The following is an 18835-nucleotide window of genomic DNA, read 5'->3' as shown; positions in this document are numbered from 1 at the left end:
TTCCAGAACTGAAGGAGCTTGTAAGACCTTACACTTGAGAGCTGAGGCTTAAGATACACGTGGAGAGGTGGAGAGGGTACCGGTGGAAGAAGGGCCACTCTGTATAAACAACCGGAACAGTCCCGGCTATAGTTGAGCTGAGGGTGGAAGTATGGACCCCCATCCCAGTTTTTAAACACCATTGCTGAGCAGCCTGCGGGACTCCTTTTCCAATGCCAAGAACAGGCACAGGCAGGGCAGGAGTCTTGGGAATATTCAGCTTGGGGACAGGAAGCAGAGATGAGAGCGATGAGGGAGACGAGAGAAACAGAGGGAACCAGCACATGGTCCCCCACCGCAAAGCTCAGTGAGTCCTCTTTGGGCACAGGAGCGGGATGTGAAGAGGGAGGAGACGGAGCTGGGAAGAGAGCGTGAAGGGACAGTAAAGAAGTCAGGGCTGAGGCAGGACAAGGACTGCTGACCTCATAGCCTGGGGAAGGTCCAGGCCCCTGTGACAGGCGGCAAGACTCAGATATTCCGTCCTGTGCTTAAGCTTCAGTATGTGTGGAAAATGGCACGTGTGTTCACAGAAAGTGAGACACAGCTGTCCTGTGAGGAGTATGGGTTCAACGCCCATCAGATGAGCTGCAGGGAGAAAAGATGGAGAACCGCTCCTACAGAGGCGCCAACCCCTACCCGGAGCGCTGAATCCGCACGTTGATTCACGTATCCACCAAATGCTGAGCACACGCGATGAGCCAGGTCTGATACACTATCAATTCTTATCCCCAATAGAGTGTGTACAAGAATAGTGAGTACTTACTTAAATGTGTGCATTTATTTTGTTTACTGGGTTTCAATACAATTTCAGCGAACTCTGGAAATCTTCAATTCCGTCCCTTTTCCTAAGCCTCAAAAATACGTCGTTGTTAAAAATTGTAGACCGTTACCATTGCGTTTCTCTTGAATTGTCTGTTTTGCTCTCTTCAGCTGGTAACAGGTGCATGCCCAAGCCCAGGGCTCGAAGAGGAATAAATTGCAAGTGGACAAGGCTATCTCAGCTTGAGCCCAGGACTTTCTAGTGAGCTACGAGTTTCCTGTGGCCCCAGCCTAGCCCGGCGCCATGGAGAAGATCAGCTCTTTCTTCAGCATCATTTGGGACACCATCTTGACCAAACACCAACAGGGCCTCTTTAACACCATCTGCCTGGGCATCCTGCTGGGGCTGCCACTACTAGTGGTCATGACATTCATCTTCATCTGTTGCCACTGCTGCTGGAGCCGGCCAGGCAAGAGTGGCCCACAGCCGGAGCGAAACAAAGGGAAGAAGAAAAAGAAGAAGAGGAAGGCTGAGGAAGACCTCTGGATCTCTGCTCAGCCCAAGCTTCTCCAGATGGAAAAGAGGCCATCACTGCCTGTCTAGTTAGGCAGGGAGCAGAGGCGTCCTTCCTCGGGGACTAAGCCACCTTCCAACTACACACGGGCTAGAGAGCAGCAAGGCCCAAAGTGATGCACTCGTGTCCACAGAGGAACTAACCAAGGGACGAACCTCAGGCTGAGCGTCCCCGTGGAGGACACCCCAGAAAGAATATGGACAGTTCTTGGGCACTGTCTTGGCAGCTATGTGTCCGATAACAATGCTCTTTACCACAGACTCAGGCATCCTTTCCACCTGCATCCCGTAAGCTCCATCCGCAAAAGTACAAGGAACGTTTGTCCATACATCTTGACACGTCTCCCAAATGCACACACATGCCCACCATGCACACAATAGTGCCCACACGCACACACATACACACACGCGTGTGAATTCAGGCAACAGGTACCTGGGCAAATATATTCTGTTCATCAAATGGTCATTGATGACCTACTTTGTACAAGTACATCATCTTCTCTCCCAAAAATTTCTCATAGGAAGGCCTGGCCGGATTCGGGCACACGTGCACAATTACATACCCAGATAAGGTACCTGTCCACTGTCTACTCCATACGCCACTCAGGCTAGAGATATGTGTTTTCCTATTCCTATCCCCACACAACCTTTTACTGGAAATCCTCGTATTTGGGCACTCCAGCAATATACAACTGTATCAGGTTGTGCATCGATACAGACACGCCAAGTTCCTGTGTTTCTCACATGGGAGAAAAAGTTTCAAGTGAGGTGGATCAAAATCCATTGAAAGCTGTATCTGGCAACTCATGACAAGGTCCCCATCACCATGGATCGGTATCGAATGCTGTCTAAGACCTCTTTTTGAGACGCTACCCCCAGAACCACTCAGCAAGGTGCCCCTCTCCAAGCACAAACTAACAGCTCTTGGTGGTGACTTCTAGAATGTTCTGGAAACCAAGGATACTCCATTCACTTCCGTGAACTGCAGTTGTGAGCCTGTGCAATGTTTTACAGACGGGAAGGAGATGCTACATCTGACAGACACCTGACCTAGGGATTTCCTATGTAACCAAAGCTTCTCAGCAGGGAAGAAATTGAGGCAATATCCGGTACAGTCTCGCGGAAGGCACACTGGAAACAATTTCACAAGGTTGTAATGGATGTGTGGCATGTTGCAGATGGGATACAGAAGTTACAGAGTTTAAATGAAAGTAGAGCAAAGCTATATAGAGGTTTATTAATATTTATCTTGAAGCTCAGGCAAGTGCCTTGCACACAGTAGGTACTCAGAACTGTCTGTGGATGCTGTTGGATACGTGATGATGTTGAGGGCCAACGTGTAATACCTCACCAATCCCCCCGAGTGACCTTCTGTTCTGAGCCCACTAATTGCTCCAACAGATGGAAGTTGGGTATTGAGTGCCTCACAGGCATGCACAGAATCGACAGTCAGGTTGGCCTGTGCGCCCCGAGATCCACGACTGAGTTGAGGCGAGTGTCTCCCCACCAGGCTGAGGTTGGGAGGCCGAGTTAATCCACATATGTGAGGAGATGGTTGGTATTTTGATTGTATTGTGACTGTATGACAAAGATGTATAATTCCCAAATTGGAAGCGGGTTGTGCTCTGAAAGGTCACTTGCAAATCTGCTGGGTAGCTCTCTTGAAATATTTTCCCACAGAAGCAGTTCTAGGAGGCAGTAAAATTGCAATTTAATTAACAATGTAGCTAAACTATGATATCTATAGTAGCAAGAAGCTAAATTCTGCAGGATTGTGTTCATGGCAAAATGTCCTCCGTTTGCTCTCTTGGGCTGCCTGGTACTCACCTGCCCGCCAGGTATTCTCCAGGCCTGTGGGGGCAGGCGTCTCACGGCGACTGCTGCATCCGTCTTCTAACCGGCGACGCTGTGAGGCAGAATTCAGGCCTTCCCGTGTTTTAAAACCAGTCGCATCCACCTTCTTACACCAGGTGGCCCCAAATGCCCTGGCTGCTCAGACCCCCTAGTCATAAGCCCCTTCTAGCAGAGAAAGAAGCACTCTCTGGCTGGCTGTCCCCTTGTACACGGACGGCTCGTCATGGAGTAGCTGGCTGTCCCCTTCCCATCACAGGACGATTGCTCATCGCCCCACACCAAATGCACATGCCTCCCCACGCCCTTCCTGCCCCCCTAAAACGGATGACCTTGGGGAGACACGGAGCTGACGGCTGAGGCTGGGTGTCAGATGTGATCTAGGAGAAAGGATCGCTCGGATCCGGGACCACACAAGTAACATGGTTGCCATGGCAACTGGCTGCTAGCTTGAATTAAGACGGCAGTCAGTCAGTTGTCATTGCCGGGACGAGGCCTCTGTCTCCAGGTGCAGCACCCCACTGTCCCCTAATCAAATGGATTTGAACTACCTCCAGGCGCAAAACACCCAGAAGCTCTCTTCTCACTTGTTTCCATAGCCCAGGACTTACGAGACCCAGATGCTGAACGAGGCTTATGTTTTCCCCACCCCCGCTGCCTCCCTGATAGCCTTCACCAGGGTCCCCCCAACACCATCCAGGGTGCCATAGGCCCCCAAACTTCTGTTGAGTAAGTGGGTCCATGAAAGGAGCCCCGTGAAGTCACTGGAGTCACTCCCTGTTCCTCCCATCATCCTTATCTTCCTCTCCCATGTTTCCTCGTCTCATTCCTGCTTCTCCCGGCACCCCCACCCCGGGTCCACCCCTTATTCCTCTTCACTTTTACTCCTTCTCCCCAACCAGCACAGGCTTGGGGAGGAGTCCCCGGGCCGAGATCTGAACAACTCCAGCCAAACTCATCCACCGTCATCAGAGAAGGCTTCCTCCCCGCTGCTCAATGTATTCTGGTGGCTTTTTTATTTCTTGGGGGGGGGGGGGGCGGGGGAGTGGGGAATGTAGAGAAAGGGCAGTCACCTTCTCAAGAAGAGTATAAATGGTCCAAGCGGTATAGTGTTTGTCAGAACTTTTTTTCTAGAAAATTCAAACACATGCAAAAGAAAAATTTATTTAAATAAAATATTTGGAAGACAGCAGTGCCTGGCCTCCTTACCTGCTGGCATCAGTTACTTTCTTGACAGTAAATATTTCCCTCTCCCAGACATCACTCAGAAATGACAGAGGCATGGACTCCCGCTAGGACACAAAAGGCCCAGCTGTCCCTGGACACTGTCTTCCCCCTGACAGAGTCATAGGTCAAAGGACCAGGACCAGGCTCTCACATCACTGCCTCCAGAGAGGACACCTCAGAGACTAGACACCCTCGGAGGTGCTGGCTGCAGGAAAAACACTGACGCTCCTTGGCAACTCTTAGAGAGCGTTCCCTTCGATGAGGTCAGTCAATGTCTTCTTAAAGGAAAAGGGAAAATAGCAAAAACTAAGTAGAAATAGACCTCTAAGTTAAATCTAGTATTGGGAAGGGGAGAGATCAGAAGTCTCTATAGTAGCTGCTGGGGGGATAGATACATACATATTTAGGTACATTCATTGTTAAATACGTAGGTACCTACACACACACACACACACACACACACACACACACACACATACATACGTGTATATACACACATTATTAGATACATACATGGATACATAGATATGTATTTACATTATTAGATACATAGATGGATAGCCAGATAGGAAGACACACACACACACACACACACACACACACACACACACGTATGTCTGTATAGTATGTATGTATAAAACGCATATCTTCTTTTCAAGTGGACAACGGCTTTGCATTGGTTGTGAAATGGAATGATTCAGATGCTCCAGAGTCCTCCCTTGATGCTCAGCTGGCCGTTCAGCAGAAGCCCTGTAGAACAGGGCTGTCCGACAGAGTAGATAAGATGGAAATGTCTCTATCTAACATGGTACCATTAGCCACATGTAGCTATTTAAATTAATTAAAATTCAATAAAATTAAAGGTGCAGTAGCTGAGTCACACCAGCCATAGTTCAAGTGCTCAGTAGCTACACGTGGCTAGCAGCTACCATCCTGCAGAGCACAGATCTAGAGGCTCATGGGGGAAGTGGTCAAACAGGCTGCTAAAACACCGTATTGACTCCATTTCAGCTAGGGCTTAGGAAGACAGGCCTATGGCACACGCTCCCCCTTCGTCTTGTTTCCCCCAAGGTAGGCTGACATTTCTGTAGTTTTAGTTGGTTCCTGGGCTCCCTTCCCCATTGCCACACACTCCATGACAGCCCAAGAAGAGACTCTTCATGCAGGTCTCTGTTCTTTCCAGGACTTCCAAAACTTTCCAGTGTCGACCAGGGACCGTTGTCCAGCAACCAAAGGCAGGGACAGCCGCTGCCCACCTTGGTTGGGGGGTGTGTGCCAGAGCCAAAGCCACCATCTGCATCTGCTCAGGCTCAGCCCTGCCAGTGGCGGTGTGCCTGTGGACCCAGAGAGTGCTATGCGCATTCTCAACTCACCACAACACTCTGCGCTGGCTCCTTGCCCTTTGATTTTAGTATCTTTCCCAAATTCGAAGTCACAGGATTACAGAACTGGGGGGGGGGGGGGAGAGTCCCTTCAACACGGCTGTCTGTTCCTGTCATGGGTTCAAAAGGATGTTTTCAAATACCTGTGATCGTTCCTTCGGGAATGGCCCTGCATGCATGTATCTAACTCCCTCTTTGAGGCTACTTATTCCATTAATATTTTTGACTCTTTACCATTTGCCAAGCACACTAGGTGCCAGCAACACAGAGTTGTCCCAGAGGGGCTGCAAAGCTAGCATCCGGACAGCCCGTGGGGGATCACCCAGGAGCCATCTAGAGACTTACAAGGGAAGAAATAAGGACAGGAGGACCCCGTTTGTATTGCCTCTACCCAGAGGGTGCAGCCTGCAGCAGTGATGCAGAGGACAGCCTGGTGAAGGCCACCATGAGTGTGACAGGTCAGGACTCAGGGCTAAGGGCTTCCCGATTCCGATGCTAACTCCAGTACCCACTGGTTAGAGAATTCAGGCTGACGACTTAATCTCCGTAAAGACTTACCAGTATGGTAGAGTTAATGACCATCCCTGTCTCACAGGGACACAGCAGTAACGAGATAAAGCATAAAAAGCATTCAGCATTCAGGTAGAAGGAAGATAATGAGAGTGTTGTGTCCTCGAAGCCAAAGGAGAAGAAACTTTCAAGAAGAGTCAATAGAGTCAAATGATACAGACAGATCAAATGAGGTAGGGACTGAAAATACTGTGCATTTTCTTTTTTATTTTTTTATTAAAAAAATTTTTTTAATGTTTGTTTATTTTTGAGAGTGAGAGAGACAGAGCACAAGTGGGGGAGGGACAGAGAGAGAGAGAGAGGGAGGGAGACACAGAATCCCAAGCAGGCTCCTGGCTCCGAGCTGTCAGCACAGAGCACGACGTGGGGCTCAAACCCACAGGCCATGAGATCACGACCCGAGCCGAAGTCAGATACTTAACCAACTGAGCCACCCAGGTGCCCCAATACTGTGCATTTTCTATTCCTCCTTGTGTGATGTGGTCCATAATTTCAGCATACACTGCACGGTCTACAGTATTACCAAAACTCCCAATTTGCATTTGTGACGGATGGGGTAGGTACTCACCCCTGCCTCAGCCTCTTCTCCACACCAAGCCACCCTGCGTGACAGCGCCCCCTGGTGGCCAGATCAAGAAAGACTTTGAATCCACATTTTCCCACCTTCCTGGGAGTGTTTCCTTACTGGGCTTCCAACTAAATGGGCTCAGGACTCACTGGGTTTTATGTGATGCTGACAAATATGTCAGGGTCAAAATCGTCATGCCCATTTGACAGATGAGGGATTTTCATAACTCTAAGTCTTAATTGTCATTACAAACAAATTTGGGGTGAAATGTTCCATGTGTTACATCACTGCCTCCAAGAAAGCTTCCCTAACCACACAAGTCTTCTGGATCACAGTAAGATCAGACTATGTTGCACTGTGGGTGTTCCCATCTCCCCACCCTTCCCTGCCATCCCCTCATTAGAATAAGCCTTTGTGAGGCCTGAAGAGTGACTACGTCACTCACCACCCTATCTCCAATAACTAGTGCATCCTATATGCTCAATAATGCGTTGACTGGGGGGAAAAGGGAAAGGAAAAGAGATCACTGGGGGGTTTCTCACAAGTGCAGATTCCCAGTCCCTCTGCCCTTCTGACAGATTTGTTAAGTCGAGGGTGAGTCCAGACAACCCGCTCTTCTAACAAGCACTCTATGTAATTGCCAGCGGTCCCTGAACCACACCTTGAGAAATATTAGCTACTCAGAACACAAGAAAATCCTACATTCAAACAAGATTGCAAACTACTGCAGCCCATGACTTCCCCTCTCTGCCTCCTTGAGATCTGTAATCACGTATCACATTAAAGGTTCTAACGGGTACTTTAGTAAAGAAACTAGTATAACTCCACTTACCTCAGAGTTTTCCCAAGTTTATTTGACCACTAAACCTCTTCTTTTAGGAGATCTGGAGGAGCAAGGATTCTGAGGAATATCATTTTGGAAATGCTGCCATGGAGGGTTCATGTACAGCTCAATTCATATCATCCCCAAGGAAACCCTTTCCAAAACATAGATGGATCCCCCTTTACCTTCATTAAGCTTTTCTTTCCCACTCTGCCTTTTCTCCTTTGTCTGTTGGTTAGCTGTAATAATCCCACTGGTGGCTATCCATAGCACATACACCTTAGAGCTGGCTAGGGATACACCTCTATCAGGGGGAAAAAAGGGGGGGGGGGAGAGAGGGAGGGAGAGAGAGAAGAAAGAAAATCCAAACGTTTTGATTGAAGTTATCAAGACTAGAGATCCAAGCCCTCTTACCATTCCAGAGTGTTATATATATAAGAGTGCTTTCGGTATCTTATTTGATTCTTGCAGGGAGTACCTCGGGGACTGATGTCATTTCCATTTTATAAACGAAGAATATGAGCCCCACAGAAGGTAAGTAACTCACCCAGACCCGAGATGGAAACCAAAGTCTTCAGAATCCCATCCTAGTGGCCCTTCACACACCAGCCATCATGATCCAGCCTAATCGGATTTGGGTTCCTCAAAGACTTGTTAACTTGCGATACCTACTTTGAGTCAGAAACCTTTTGAACACAATCAAGAGCTATGCCCACAAGGCTGTAGAGCACCCAGATGTCTCCTTCAGGTGCTCCACAGCAAGCCTCACCTGCCTCCTTAGCCTTGTCTAATTAAACCTGATTTTCTTCACTTACACAAATAACCATTTCCATTGCATTTTGTTTCCTTCCCTTGTTTAAATAACAACACTGCAATACCAGCGTTTTCTATTTCTGTCATCATACATGCCCTGAAATTGGTCTGCATTATGGAATAAACAGGCATTTATGGGCTAACCTGGGAACTAACTTCTTTATATAACATGGCAAGTGGAATTCAACCCGTTCCACATTTCCCCCACAGAAACAACCGACTAACAGAAGGACTTTGGGAAGTGGATTTAATTACACACTAGGAACCGCCTAAATCTCTTCCAGGGGTGCCCCCTTCACCTTTCATCGTGCCAATGGATCCATCTTCTTGTCTCAGCAACCGGCCAGGTAGACCAGGTCAGGGGACAGAATCTAGGTTTCAGTAGGTAATCTCTTCAAGGTGTTTCCCAGTTACCTGTTTTGTGCATTAGGCCAACAGCAACACTACCTGCACAACCACCCAGCACGGGCTGGATGCTGAGCCGTACCCCATAAGCTGATTCTCCAGGCCGTGTTACCCAGGAAGGAAGAGAAGGAAGAACCTCAGAACACCCCTTCAGAGAGGATTGGAAAATGGCCTTGAAGGGAGATGCTCCCAATGGGACAACACTGCCATCTGCTGGCCTGACTGGGTACAGCATGTCTGCTGCAGAGGGCTGCGGGCCCTGACCAGATTGATCTGCACTCTTTATTGACAGAAACTCCTTCCTGATCCTTTTCACTGCCCTGGTGGAAGACTTAAGGGAATGAGTTGGAAATTTTTTTTTAGCAGAGGACTTCTTCCAGCAAATGACTGCGTTTTGCCTAGAGCTTTCCGTTATTTATACTTGTTTTGCCTCCTGCTCTGCTGTTTGTCTTCTCGTCCATGAATTCTCTTTTCATGCACCACACCTGGTCCTTGTTCTTCCTGACATCCCCTCTCTCAGAATCCCTTGAGTCATTCTTAGTCCTTCTCCCTGGCTCATTCAGCATTTTCTGGCTTTACTGATCCTTGAATCCCTGAGAGTTCTAAGTTCAAAGGCAGAGCTTGTGATGCCTTGTGACAAACAAACTCTGGGACCCTGTTCCCAGAGAAAAAACCAGCTCTAAACTCAGCCATGACAGGATTCTTCCCTTGCCTTTACCACCCAGCCCCCTCAGTTCCTGCTGATTCTTCCTCCTAAATATCTCTTTAATCTGTGCCCTCTCCCCCGTCCCACCATTTCTGCCACAGACCAAGAGAACCATTACCTGTTTTCTACTGCAATAGCCCTAACCTGTCTGTGATTCTCCACCCTCTCCTAGGAGCTTCCCTCAACAGCTCCCCACAATTCTCTATCCTGTCTCCAGACAGATATTTTCAAAATGCAAGCTTAACTGTCAGTGTGACTGCAAGATTCAAACACCGCTGAGCGACCTCTGCTGTCCAACTCGTTCATCCTAGCAGTGGTTGCATGTTAGCTTTGAAAGGCTCCAGGCACAGGGCTCAGCTGAGACCCACTGAGGCAGAGTCCCTGGAGGTTAAGCAGGCACCGAGCTGAGGACCAGCACTCACAGGGCCAAGTGTCCCTGCCATCTCTCTAGCCTCCCCATCAATCACTCCTCTCCCTCCCTCACCCACACCACACCCCACCCATTCCCATCCTTGCCACCAAGTTCCCTTTTCCCAAGGTGCGCTGCCCCCCTCAGGCCTCTCTTCTCTCCCTGACACACTCAGACTCTTCCTACCTGACCTAATGCTGATGTCACGTCCTTGACACTTGCTCCACAGTGACAGTCCATACCCCTGTTGACTCACTCTCCCCGACGTGCTACCGGCTGCCCTGGTTTGTCCCCACGGCTGTCCAACCGTCAGCACCACGCCACGGGCTCCTGGAGGGCAGGGCCTGTGCTCTGTCCATGACCGCTTAGCTAGCAGTTTGCATGGGACAGAAGACGGCTTGGGAGCTTTAGCACGTGCTTGGTACTTCCGTCCTTGCTTCTGCCCTCTTGCCTGGCTTGCAGCCTGGCCCTGCAGTGACAGACTTTGTCTTCTTTGGTTTGTCCTAAAGGGTAGGGATTGCCCCTTAAGCTTCAAAACCCTGATGGCTCATAATCTGACTCTGAGGAAAACGGCCTCTGCAGAGCAGGTTTGTGCAGGAACCCATTCCCAGGGGCGGGGGCTGCCAGAGCTGGTCTCATTCCAGTGAGGCCAGGCACAGACATTTAGGGCTAGAACGTTCTCCTCGGTCAGATGAACAGCCTTTAAAAATGAGCTCATCCCGACTTCTTCTCTGCCCCATGGAGAACCTTTAAGGGTCAGCTGAGGTTTCCCCTGCCAGTCCTCCGGGCGGCACGGCTCCCATGGCAGTTTCCAGGTCCTGGCAAGTCCTCATCTTGGCCGGTCGTGGAGAAATGCTGCGGTCAGGGGACACAGAGGTGTGTGGGGGGATATCACAGGTCCAGAGCAGAGAGACCAGCAGCAGGCTACCCCTATGCCAGAGTTTACTCCAAGAGTGGTCAATCTGGCGGCAGCCCCAGCCCAGACCTACTGAGTCACAAGACCTAAGGATGAGGCTCAGCAACCTGCGCTCTACCCAGCGCGTTTACCAAGCATTCACCAACCCACGTGGGGAATTTTTGCCCGCCACGCACCAGCCCCAGCTCGGAGTCACCCCGAGGTTCGGTCCACTGCGCCCACTGGGTTGAGCGCCAGGCTCCTGAACCGCCAAGGTGAGGGCGGGACTAGTGCAGTTTCTTCGCTTCCGCGGCACCAGTACTTACAGCAGAAGCTGGCTCCCAACAGGGCTCCGTCAGCTTTTGTGGAATCAATGAGAGTGAACGAATGAATGACAGTCCACACGCCGTCTGGCTTGCTCACCTCTGTGTCTCACCTGTGTCCCCCTCCCCCCCAGGGCACAGCACACACCCTGGCGAGAAGCAGGCAGACACACACTCTCACCGAATTCCTGTTTAGACCGCCCTCACCAGATCTAGCAGCACTGCGGCACGGTGCGTATGGGGGGGGCGCGGGTGGTGCTGAAAGCCTACAAGGGGGACATAACCCGTTTGGGGGTAGCTTGGCCTTCGGCCGGAGGTTAAAGCCTGGACAGCCTGAGGCAGTGAACAACTCCCCGGGCCTGGGGCGGCGCTGAAGCTTTTAGGGCACATGCCTCCGCTCCCACTCATCTCATCTCTCCGGGTTCCAAATACCACGATTCGCCGTCTCGCAAGTATGAAACGGCAGGCCGACCGCATTCCGTGTGATGCACAAGTTGTACCTTCACATGCACTTGGGTTGAATTTAGAATTCAAGCGCACTGATGTGAGTTAAATAACACAAGGCAAATTTTTTAAAAACCAGGTGGTGGTGTTTTTTTTTCTTGAATCAGAATGTAAGTTACTTTTAATAATGATCACTGACTTCACTACGGAGAAACTTTCCAAAGGGGTAGGAAAGTAAACCCAAAGGATCCGACCTGCCAAGTGCCTGAGCAAACAAGAAGCTTCTGCTGGGCACCTTCAGAACACCCACAGGCCCAACAGTGTGGGGGCCCAGGGAAAGGGGCAGGGCTGAGGACTTGAGGGCATGAAAGAGAGTCACTGAAGAGTCTTTGGGAGGGACCAATCACCAAAAGAGTCCAGTTATTTAAAGCTGAAACGAGTGAGAATTTATTCACAACATATGCAGATCTCTGAAAGTGATTATGCAAATATGTGGGAAGGGGGAACTTGAAAAGGGGGGTAACACGGAAGCTTGGTTCCCAGACTGCTGGATACTGGTCACAACTTAGCTCGATGTGAATCAGTCTTGGACCCTTTATTCTTTCTCCTGATCTAGCATTTTTCAAACAGGTGAAGATTTATACCTTTTTCCTCAAATCCCAGTGGTCATGGGAGGTAACAAGCATCAGACTACGTTAAGTCCCTTGGTCATCAAATAGAACCCCTCCTCGGTATGGCTTTCTAGAGAAAAGATTGTATACACACACACACACACACACACACACACACACACACCAACTGGGGAAGTGCTAGATGATTCTTTTCCCTTCCCCCTACTCCCCAATCCCATATATTTGCTACTGAAGACAGACTGACGAACTTGCAGTCCGGTGTTCTTTCTCATATATACTATTGTGTTGATTTGCAGGTCCCCAATACAGATGGGCAGAAATGCAGGTGACAGAGACCTGTGTGGTCTGAAGTTTGGTCACACACTTTGTCCTGGAGGTTACCCAGCCATCTCAGAAACCAGAGGCCAGGAGTATCCCTCAAATTTCCATTAACCAGTCACCACTACCCACCTTGCCCCAAGCCTACATAGCCCCAACCCTGGGCTGGTCTTGTCTCGTGTGATGACTGTTCAAATAGGCCATCAGAACATTCTCGAATTTTCTCCTAGTGTCCGCTTCTTTCTCTCCAGGACGTGCTCTCCACTGTAGCCATGAGGGCGGATTTTCAACTCCACATAAGGAATGGAGAATTCATGTCCTTTCCATGGCTCCCAGTTCACCCCCTACAGAAAGAAGAAAGAAAGAAAGAAAGAAAGAAAGAAAGAAAGAAAGAAAGAAAGAAGAAAGAAAGAAAGAAAGAAAGAAAGAAAGAAAGAAAGAAAGAAGAAAGAAAGAAAGAAAAAAGCCAACATCAAGAAAAGGCACTAGGGAGGAGGGTGGGATGGGTTAAGGTACAAGGTACAAAGGAACGCTTCTTTGCAGGGAGGGGAGGGGAGGGGAGGACCACACCCTCTCTGCTTAGGGAAGACAGGTGGTTACTGGGGTAGTTATGATAAGGGAAGTACAGCTGAATCTAGAAACATGTGCCCTCCCTGTTGGGATGAGCACTGGGTGTTGTTGTATGGAAACTGACTTGACAAATTATATTTAATATAAAAAATTAAAAACTAATAAAAAAATAGAAACATGTGCCCTCTGCTGAAGTTAGGCTGATGACTCAGAAGCCCCCCACCACCTCCACCTGGTGGTTGGAAGGATAGGGTGTGAGGATAGGGTGTGAGCCCAGGGGGCCGGGGAGCCCGAGGCAGCAAAGCTAACACAGGGTCAACCTGGCCAGCAACAGGCACAATATCTTTGCCTCACTCTTTTCCTTTCCAAAAAATTAAAGGCAAAAATAAACATATTAATTGGCCAATCGTGTAAAATCATTTTCAATTTAAACTGTTTAGATACTAGCTCTGGGGTAACGAATAGCCTGCTGAAAACTAAATTTCATTTTATGTCTTTTGACTGGTGAGCGTAATAATATTTAATTCACTTAATAACCTTGCAACCTGGCCAATAAAGAGCCCAAGTGACCAATTTTATATATTTTAATTTGTGAGGTAAATAATAAACAAGAAGCTAAATGCCTTGCAGACTGTGAAAAGCACATTAACCAGATGAATGTCTTTTATTAGCAAATATGGGGATGGTTTAGGGCATGCTGGCTGCTCATTTCAAATATTTGATCTCTGATCACAGGCTTTCTGAGTCAGCCCACATGCTGCCACCATGATTCATGGACCCACCCTCCTTGGCCTCCCTGGGGGAACATTTCTTCTTCCCTTTGAAAAATCACACAAGGATTGGGAGCCCCCCCCCCCCCCGGTCTGGTCAGGGCCAAAGTAATCAAACTGTACCTGGACTTGAGATGAGCTAATATTTACAGTGACACCGGTTATAAGGTAAGTTCTGGGGAGCGGTGGCTTCCTGAAGGCTAGAATAGACCCAGGGTGGGAAGTTAGAAACCCAAGGCGGGGAGGAGCTCATGGCAACAAGACGCCATTTTCAAGAAGATGTGTGGGAGCAGTCAGGAGATGCCTGGCAAGGAGTCGAGATGATGTCCACGGGTCATGGAGGTTTGAGAAATCACTGGTAGGAAAGTTTCAGAGCAAGGAAGGGGAGAGAAGCCATCAAGAACTCAGTCTGGGTGCACCTCCTGAAACGGAGAGAGAAGTTTAGCACAACACTCTGGGTAGACTCTGAGTGGCTCTGGATGAAGTGGACCCAAAAGTGGGTCAAAGACAGAAAAAACTTGTTTTCCTGGTGATCAAAGGACTTGAGGCAAATAGTTGTGGTTTCACTGGGAGAACAACTAGAAAGAATTCTGAAGTTATGAATAGAATGTTAGTCCCCACCTGCCCCCAAGGCATATGTTGAAGTCCTAACCCCTGAAGTGGTAGTCTCTGGAGGTGGGACCTTGGGGAGGTAATCAGGGTTGATGAGATCATGAGGGTGGGGTCCCCCATGATGGGATTAGTGCCCTTGTAAGAAAAGGAAGAGAGATGAGAGCTCTCTCTCTCTCTCTCTCTCTCTCTCTCTCCACCATAGGAGGACACAATGTAAAGGCCACCATCCACAAGACAGAAAGAGAGCTTTCACCAGGAACCGAATCTGCTAGCAGGCAACTTGATCGTGGACTTCCTACCCTCCAGAACTGAGAAACAAATGTGTCTCGTTCCAGCCACCCAGCCCATGGTATTTTGTTACGAAGACAGTGTCCATGGGTGGCCCGGAAACAGATGGTGCATAATCCATGTCACCTGTCTCTGTCCAGCAGTGGGCAGCCTGAGCTCCCACCCACCTACACTAAGTTTGCAGCTCTGGTAGGAATGCAGAGTGGGGAAGGGCTGCAGCGGGTGGGCAGGGGAGGCCTTGACCTCCAGGCCATAGAGCCTGGAGAACAAGCCCCACTGCCCCGACTGGGAGCATCAGAAGGAGAGAGGTAGCCAAACCAGCGTGGAGAGTGTCACTTTGGGAACGCAAAGCTTTGGGCAGAGCTTGGAACAAAAAAAGTGCACCTGTCGCCTACCTCACTGTGTTTGGTCTCCCCGTATCTGCCGTTGGGGTTGGCCAAGTGGCAGTTCTTATACCACCAGCCACCATGATGTGTCAGGGCACAGTTGCTGAGGGCAATATCGTTGTCTCTGTCAAAAGTTGTAAACTTCCATCCGTTGTGGTAAGTAAGAGCATCCCCTGCGGGAGAGGAGAGATGAGGGGTGAACGTTGAAGTTCGGCCGCTGAGATGGTGATGGAACTCTGGGCTCAGCAGGACAATCTCTGGGCATGAAAACGCCAAAGATCTGGCCATTTATGTCACAGGTAAATCACTCGTCTCTGAAAACGGCCAAGGTGAGGACATGATACAGATGAAGAGATTCTCCTTCCTGGCCTGTCACCCAAACTTCAGGCCTGTTTCTCCAATAGCTTCCAACAGCTTGCTCCCCTCCAGCATTTTCACTCAGAGGCTACACAGTCATGTAAAATAACCAAACATCTGAAACCAAACTCGTCGGCTCTCCTCCCAGCACCTGACCACCCCCTCTCCCATATTCCCTGCCCTCACTCAGCCATCCTCTTAGCCACCCCAGCCTCGAACTCCGAGCCACATTTGCCAATCCCATGTACCCCTCTACGGAGCCCTTCTTCCTGAGGATCACTCACAGATGGCCTCACTCCCGGGGCTGCCACATGGCCTGCTCTCCTCTCCTCGGGCCTGCATCAACACGACAACCCTCCCGGCCTCCTGAAGCATAAGTGTCCACTTTCATGCTCTCAGGTCAATGTCCTTCCCACCACCCACCACAGGGAAGGAGCCGCTCCTCCTTGCTTTGCTTTGCAGCCTGTAATTTGGCTTGTACCCTTCGCACCATCTCTTGGCCCGCTGTCCCCACAGGCACACACGGCTTGTGCAGCAGACAGGTCTGCCCTCCATGCCTCTGCCCTTCCCGGTCCAACTCCTAAACGCCCCTCAAAGCCCAGCTGGACCCCACTCCTGAGGAAGGGTCGGTCTCCTTAATAATCCTCCCACACCCCCTCCCAGCACACACTCCCGAGTTTCCCAGGCCCTCCTGGCACATATATACAGTTCAGTGCTTCATTACATCTGTCTGGAAATCCGCTTGAATCATCTGACTTGTTTTTCTACCATTTCCCCCAAGGTACGTATCATCTTTGTATCAGTTTACTTCCTAATTCAGCTCATAAAAGGTGACAAGGGCCTGAATCAATCCTAAGTTGTGTTCTTATCATAACAACACTTAGGTTTTCATCTGACCCCTGAGCTACCGACCACCTTCACATCCGTATCCTCCCCCTCTGTCCCCACGACAGCCTACAAGGTGGGCCAGGCGGCCGGCGGTCCTGTGAGGAGACAGACTCACAGAGGTTAGACTCTGGGGACTTGTCAAGGTCCCACTGTCCCCAGATAGTAGGGCCGGGACTCAAACCTCAGTCCTCAGATTCCCAGTCCAGGGTCCTCCCTGACACACCAACTTGCCTGCGGCTGCCTTATTTCAATAGAGACCTTTAATTAATTACGCGAACCAGAGCAGTCCGTCTCTGGTTCTCCCGGTGTGGCCCCTGGACCAGCAGCATCAGCAGCACCTGGGAATTTGTTAGAAAGGCACATTCTCAGCTCCACCCTCACCCCGGATCCACAGAACCAGAAACTCTGAGGTAGTACCCGCCTGCAGTCTGCATTTTAACAAGCTCTTCTGAGGACAACCAGCCCTTCAGAACGCCAGTCTGCAACTTCCTTCATTTATTCAGGAACCATGAGAACACCTGCCGGGCCCAGCACCACGCTCGGCTCTGGGAAAACAGATGGAGGAGGTCCCTGCCCTCAAGAACTTAGTTGGGGGAGGAAGGGGGCAGATGTATGTAAAGAGTTAACAACACATTATGAAAAGGGAAGGTCCCAGATTGTCCCAGATTGTCCGTCTGACTTTGCAGCTCGAACAATGGCTCCTTGATGGCTTCCCCAGCGAAAGCAGGGGAGAGAGAGCAGGGGACACAGGCCATTCCTGCTAAGACAGCTGAAGGGCCCCTGCCCCCAAGAGTTTCCTCCAACTGAGGAAAGGCGTGTAGTCGCTGGATTCGTACACATCTCTCTCCCCTTCAGCTCTCTTGCAGACAGTTAACTACAGCTTAAAATAACACGCGATGGCTCCCTTGGTGACACTCTTTTAATGAGCTCAGCTTACCGAACGCGCGTCTAAAGTTCCCAGAGCTGTTTCCTAAGAATCTGTGCGGAGGCTGTTTCTTAACGATTTGTTCACAGTTATCGAAACTTAGGCACTGGGATCAAGGAAAGCAAAGCAGGTTTTGGACTAAGTGTGGCAGTTTATTCCATGATGGATTTGCTCCCTTCCAGAAAATGAAGCCATGCTGATGTTCAGAGCATAGACAGCGAGGATAGTCATGAATCAAGAAATTGCTTTGCTCTGGTCGTCAGGCCCCAGCCAACACGGTGTTCTGATCTATTAAGCTTATCTCCCTAAGTAAGATAAAGTAGAAAAGCCAGTGGTCGTCAGACCCTCTCTCTTCTATCAGAGTTTGAGGAGAAAACATTGGATGAGAAATAAGCAGCCTTAACTTCTAGTATAATGGCTTTGGGTGGGCGGCTGGCTCCCCTCAGGAGGTGCGTGTGGGGTTGGTGGCGACCCCATAAGAGCCCTGGGTGGGGCCACTGAGCTGGTTATCACCCATCTTGTCAAAACATCACTCCAAGATCAGCTCTCCTCCTGCACCTCCTGAGTCGGGAAGGATGACCCAGGCAGCTGAGCCACCTCAGACCCCAAGAAGCCATCGACATCACATCCCTTGTAAGTCACACAAGACTGTCTGGACCTTGAACCCTGGGAACAGGAACGGGCCCGTGGAAGTGGATGTGTGCCATTTCTAGCTTTCCCTTGTGTCCACAAACCCAACACTTGTTTCCCCTTTAAGTACCAGTATTTAAGGGGCGCCTGGGTGGCTCAGTCAGTTAAGTGTCTGACATGGGCTCAGGTCACCATCTCACGGTTCATGGGTTCGAGCCCTGCACTGGGCTCTGTGCTGACAGCTCAGAGCCTGGAGCCTGCTTCGGATTCTGTGTCTCCTTCTCTCTCTGCCCCTCGTCCATTCACACTCTCCCTTTCTCTCAAAAATAAACAAACAGTTAAAAAAATTCTAAGTACCAGTGTTAAAGAATCTGTTTCAAAGCAAGAAAGGCACTGGCATTTGTGTAGAACAATTCCTCACCGTGGACAGTCAGCATCCCTGGCCCGGGCCCACTGAATGCTGGTGGCGTTCCTTAGCCACGCTTCCAAGTGCCCCCGGGGCGTGAACCCATCCCTGGTTGGACATCCCCTAGTCTCGTGTCGATGGGATTGAACCCAGCTGTAAATGATGGGTCAGCCCATAGAAGTCGCTCTGCGCCACTCCAAATGTCTGTGTTTTCACCATCACCTCTCCAGAGACGAACAGCGTCTTATAGGCAGAGCTCATTAGA

General features: G+C 49.8%; 2 protein-coding genes across 5 annotated transcripts in view; one reads left to right on the top strand and one right to left on the bottom strand.

Annotated features, from left to right (window-relative positions):
* KIAA0040 (KIAA0040 ortholog) overlaps nucleotides 1-4415 on the top strand; it is a 43701-nt gene extending 39286 nt beyond the window's left edge. For 2 of the 3 annotated variants that reach the window (XM_060643570.3, XM_060643569.3), the window contains one exon: nucleotides 970-4415. In XM_060643570.3, coding sequence (XP_060499553.1) covers nucleotides 1103-1402 — 300 coding nt within the window. In that variant the 5' untranslated portion in view covers nucleotides 970-1102 and the 3' untranslated portion in view covers nucleotides 1403-4415. The remainder of the gene's footprint in view (nucleotides 1-969) is intronic. The other variant, XR_009613429.3, reaches the window with a different exon arrangement.
* A 7797-nt stretch (nucleotides 4416-12212) lies between these two features.
* TNN (tenascin N) overlaps nucleotides 12213-18835 on the bottom strand; it is a 55316-nt gene continuing 48693 nt past the window's right edge. For both annotated transcript variants that reach the window (XM_078441325.2, XM_078441326.2), the window contains 2 exons: nucleotides 15374-15537; nucleotides 12213-13082 (listed from right to left, as the gene is read on the bottom strand). In XM_078441325.2, coding sequence (XP_078297451.2) covers nucleotides 12942-13082; nucleotides 15374-15537 — 305 coding nt within the window. In that variant the 3' untranslated portion in view covers nucleotides 12213-12941. The remainder of the gene's footprint in view (nucleotides 13083-15373; nucleotides 15538-18835) is intronic.

This window comes from Panthera onca, chromosome F1 (genome assembly GCF_046562875.1).
Source record: "Panthera onca isolate mPanOnc1 chromosome F1, mPanOnc1 haplotype 2, whole genome shotgun sequence".
In the NCBI taxonomy this organism is placed as follows: Eukaryota; Metazoa; Chordata; class Mammalia; order Carnivora; family Felidae; genus Panthera; species Panthera onca.
This window is presented reverse-complemented; position numbering and strand designations above follow the sequence as displayed.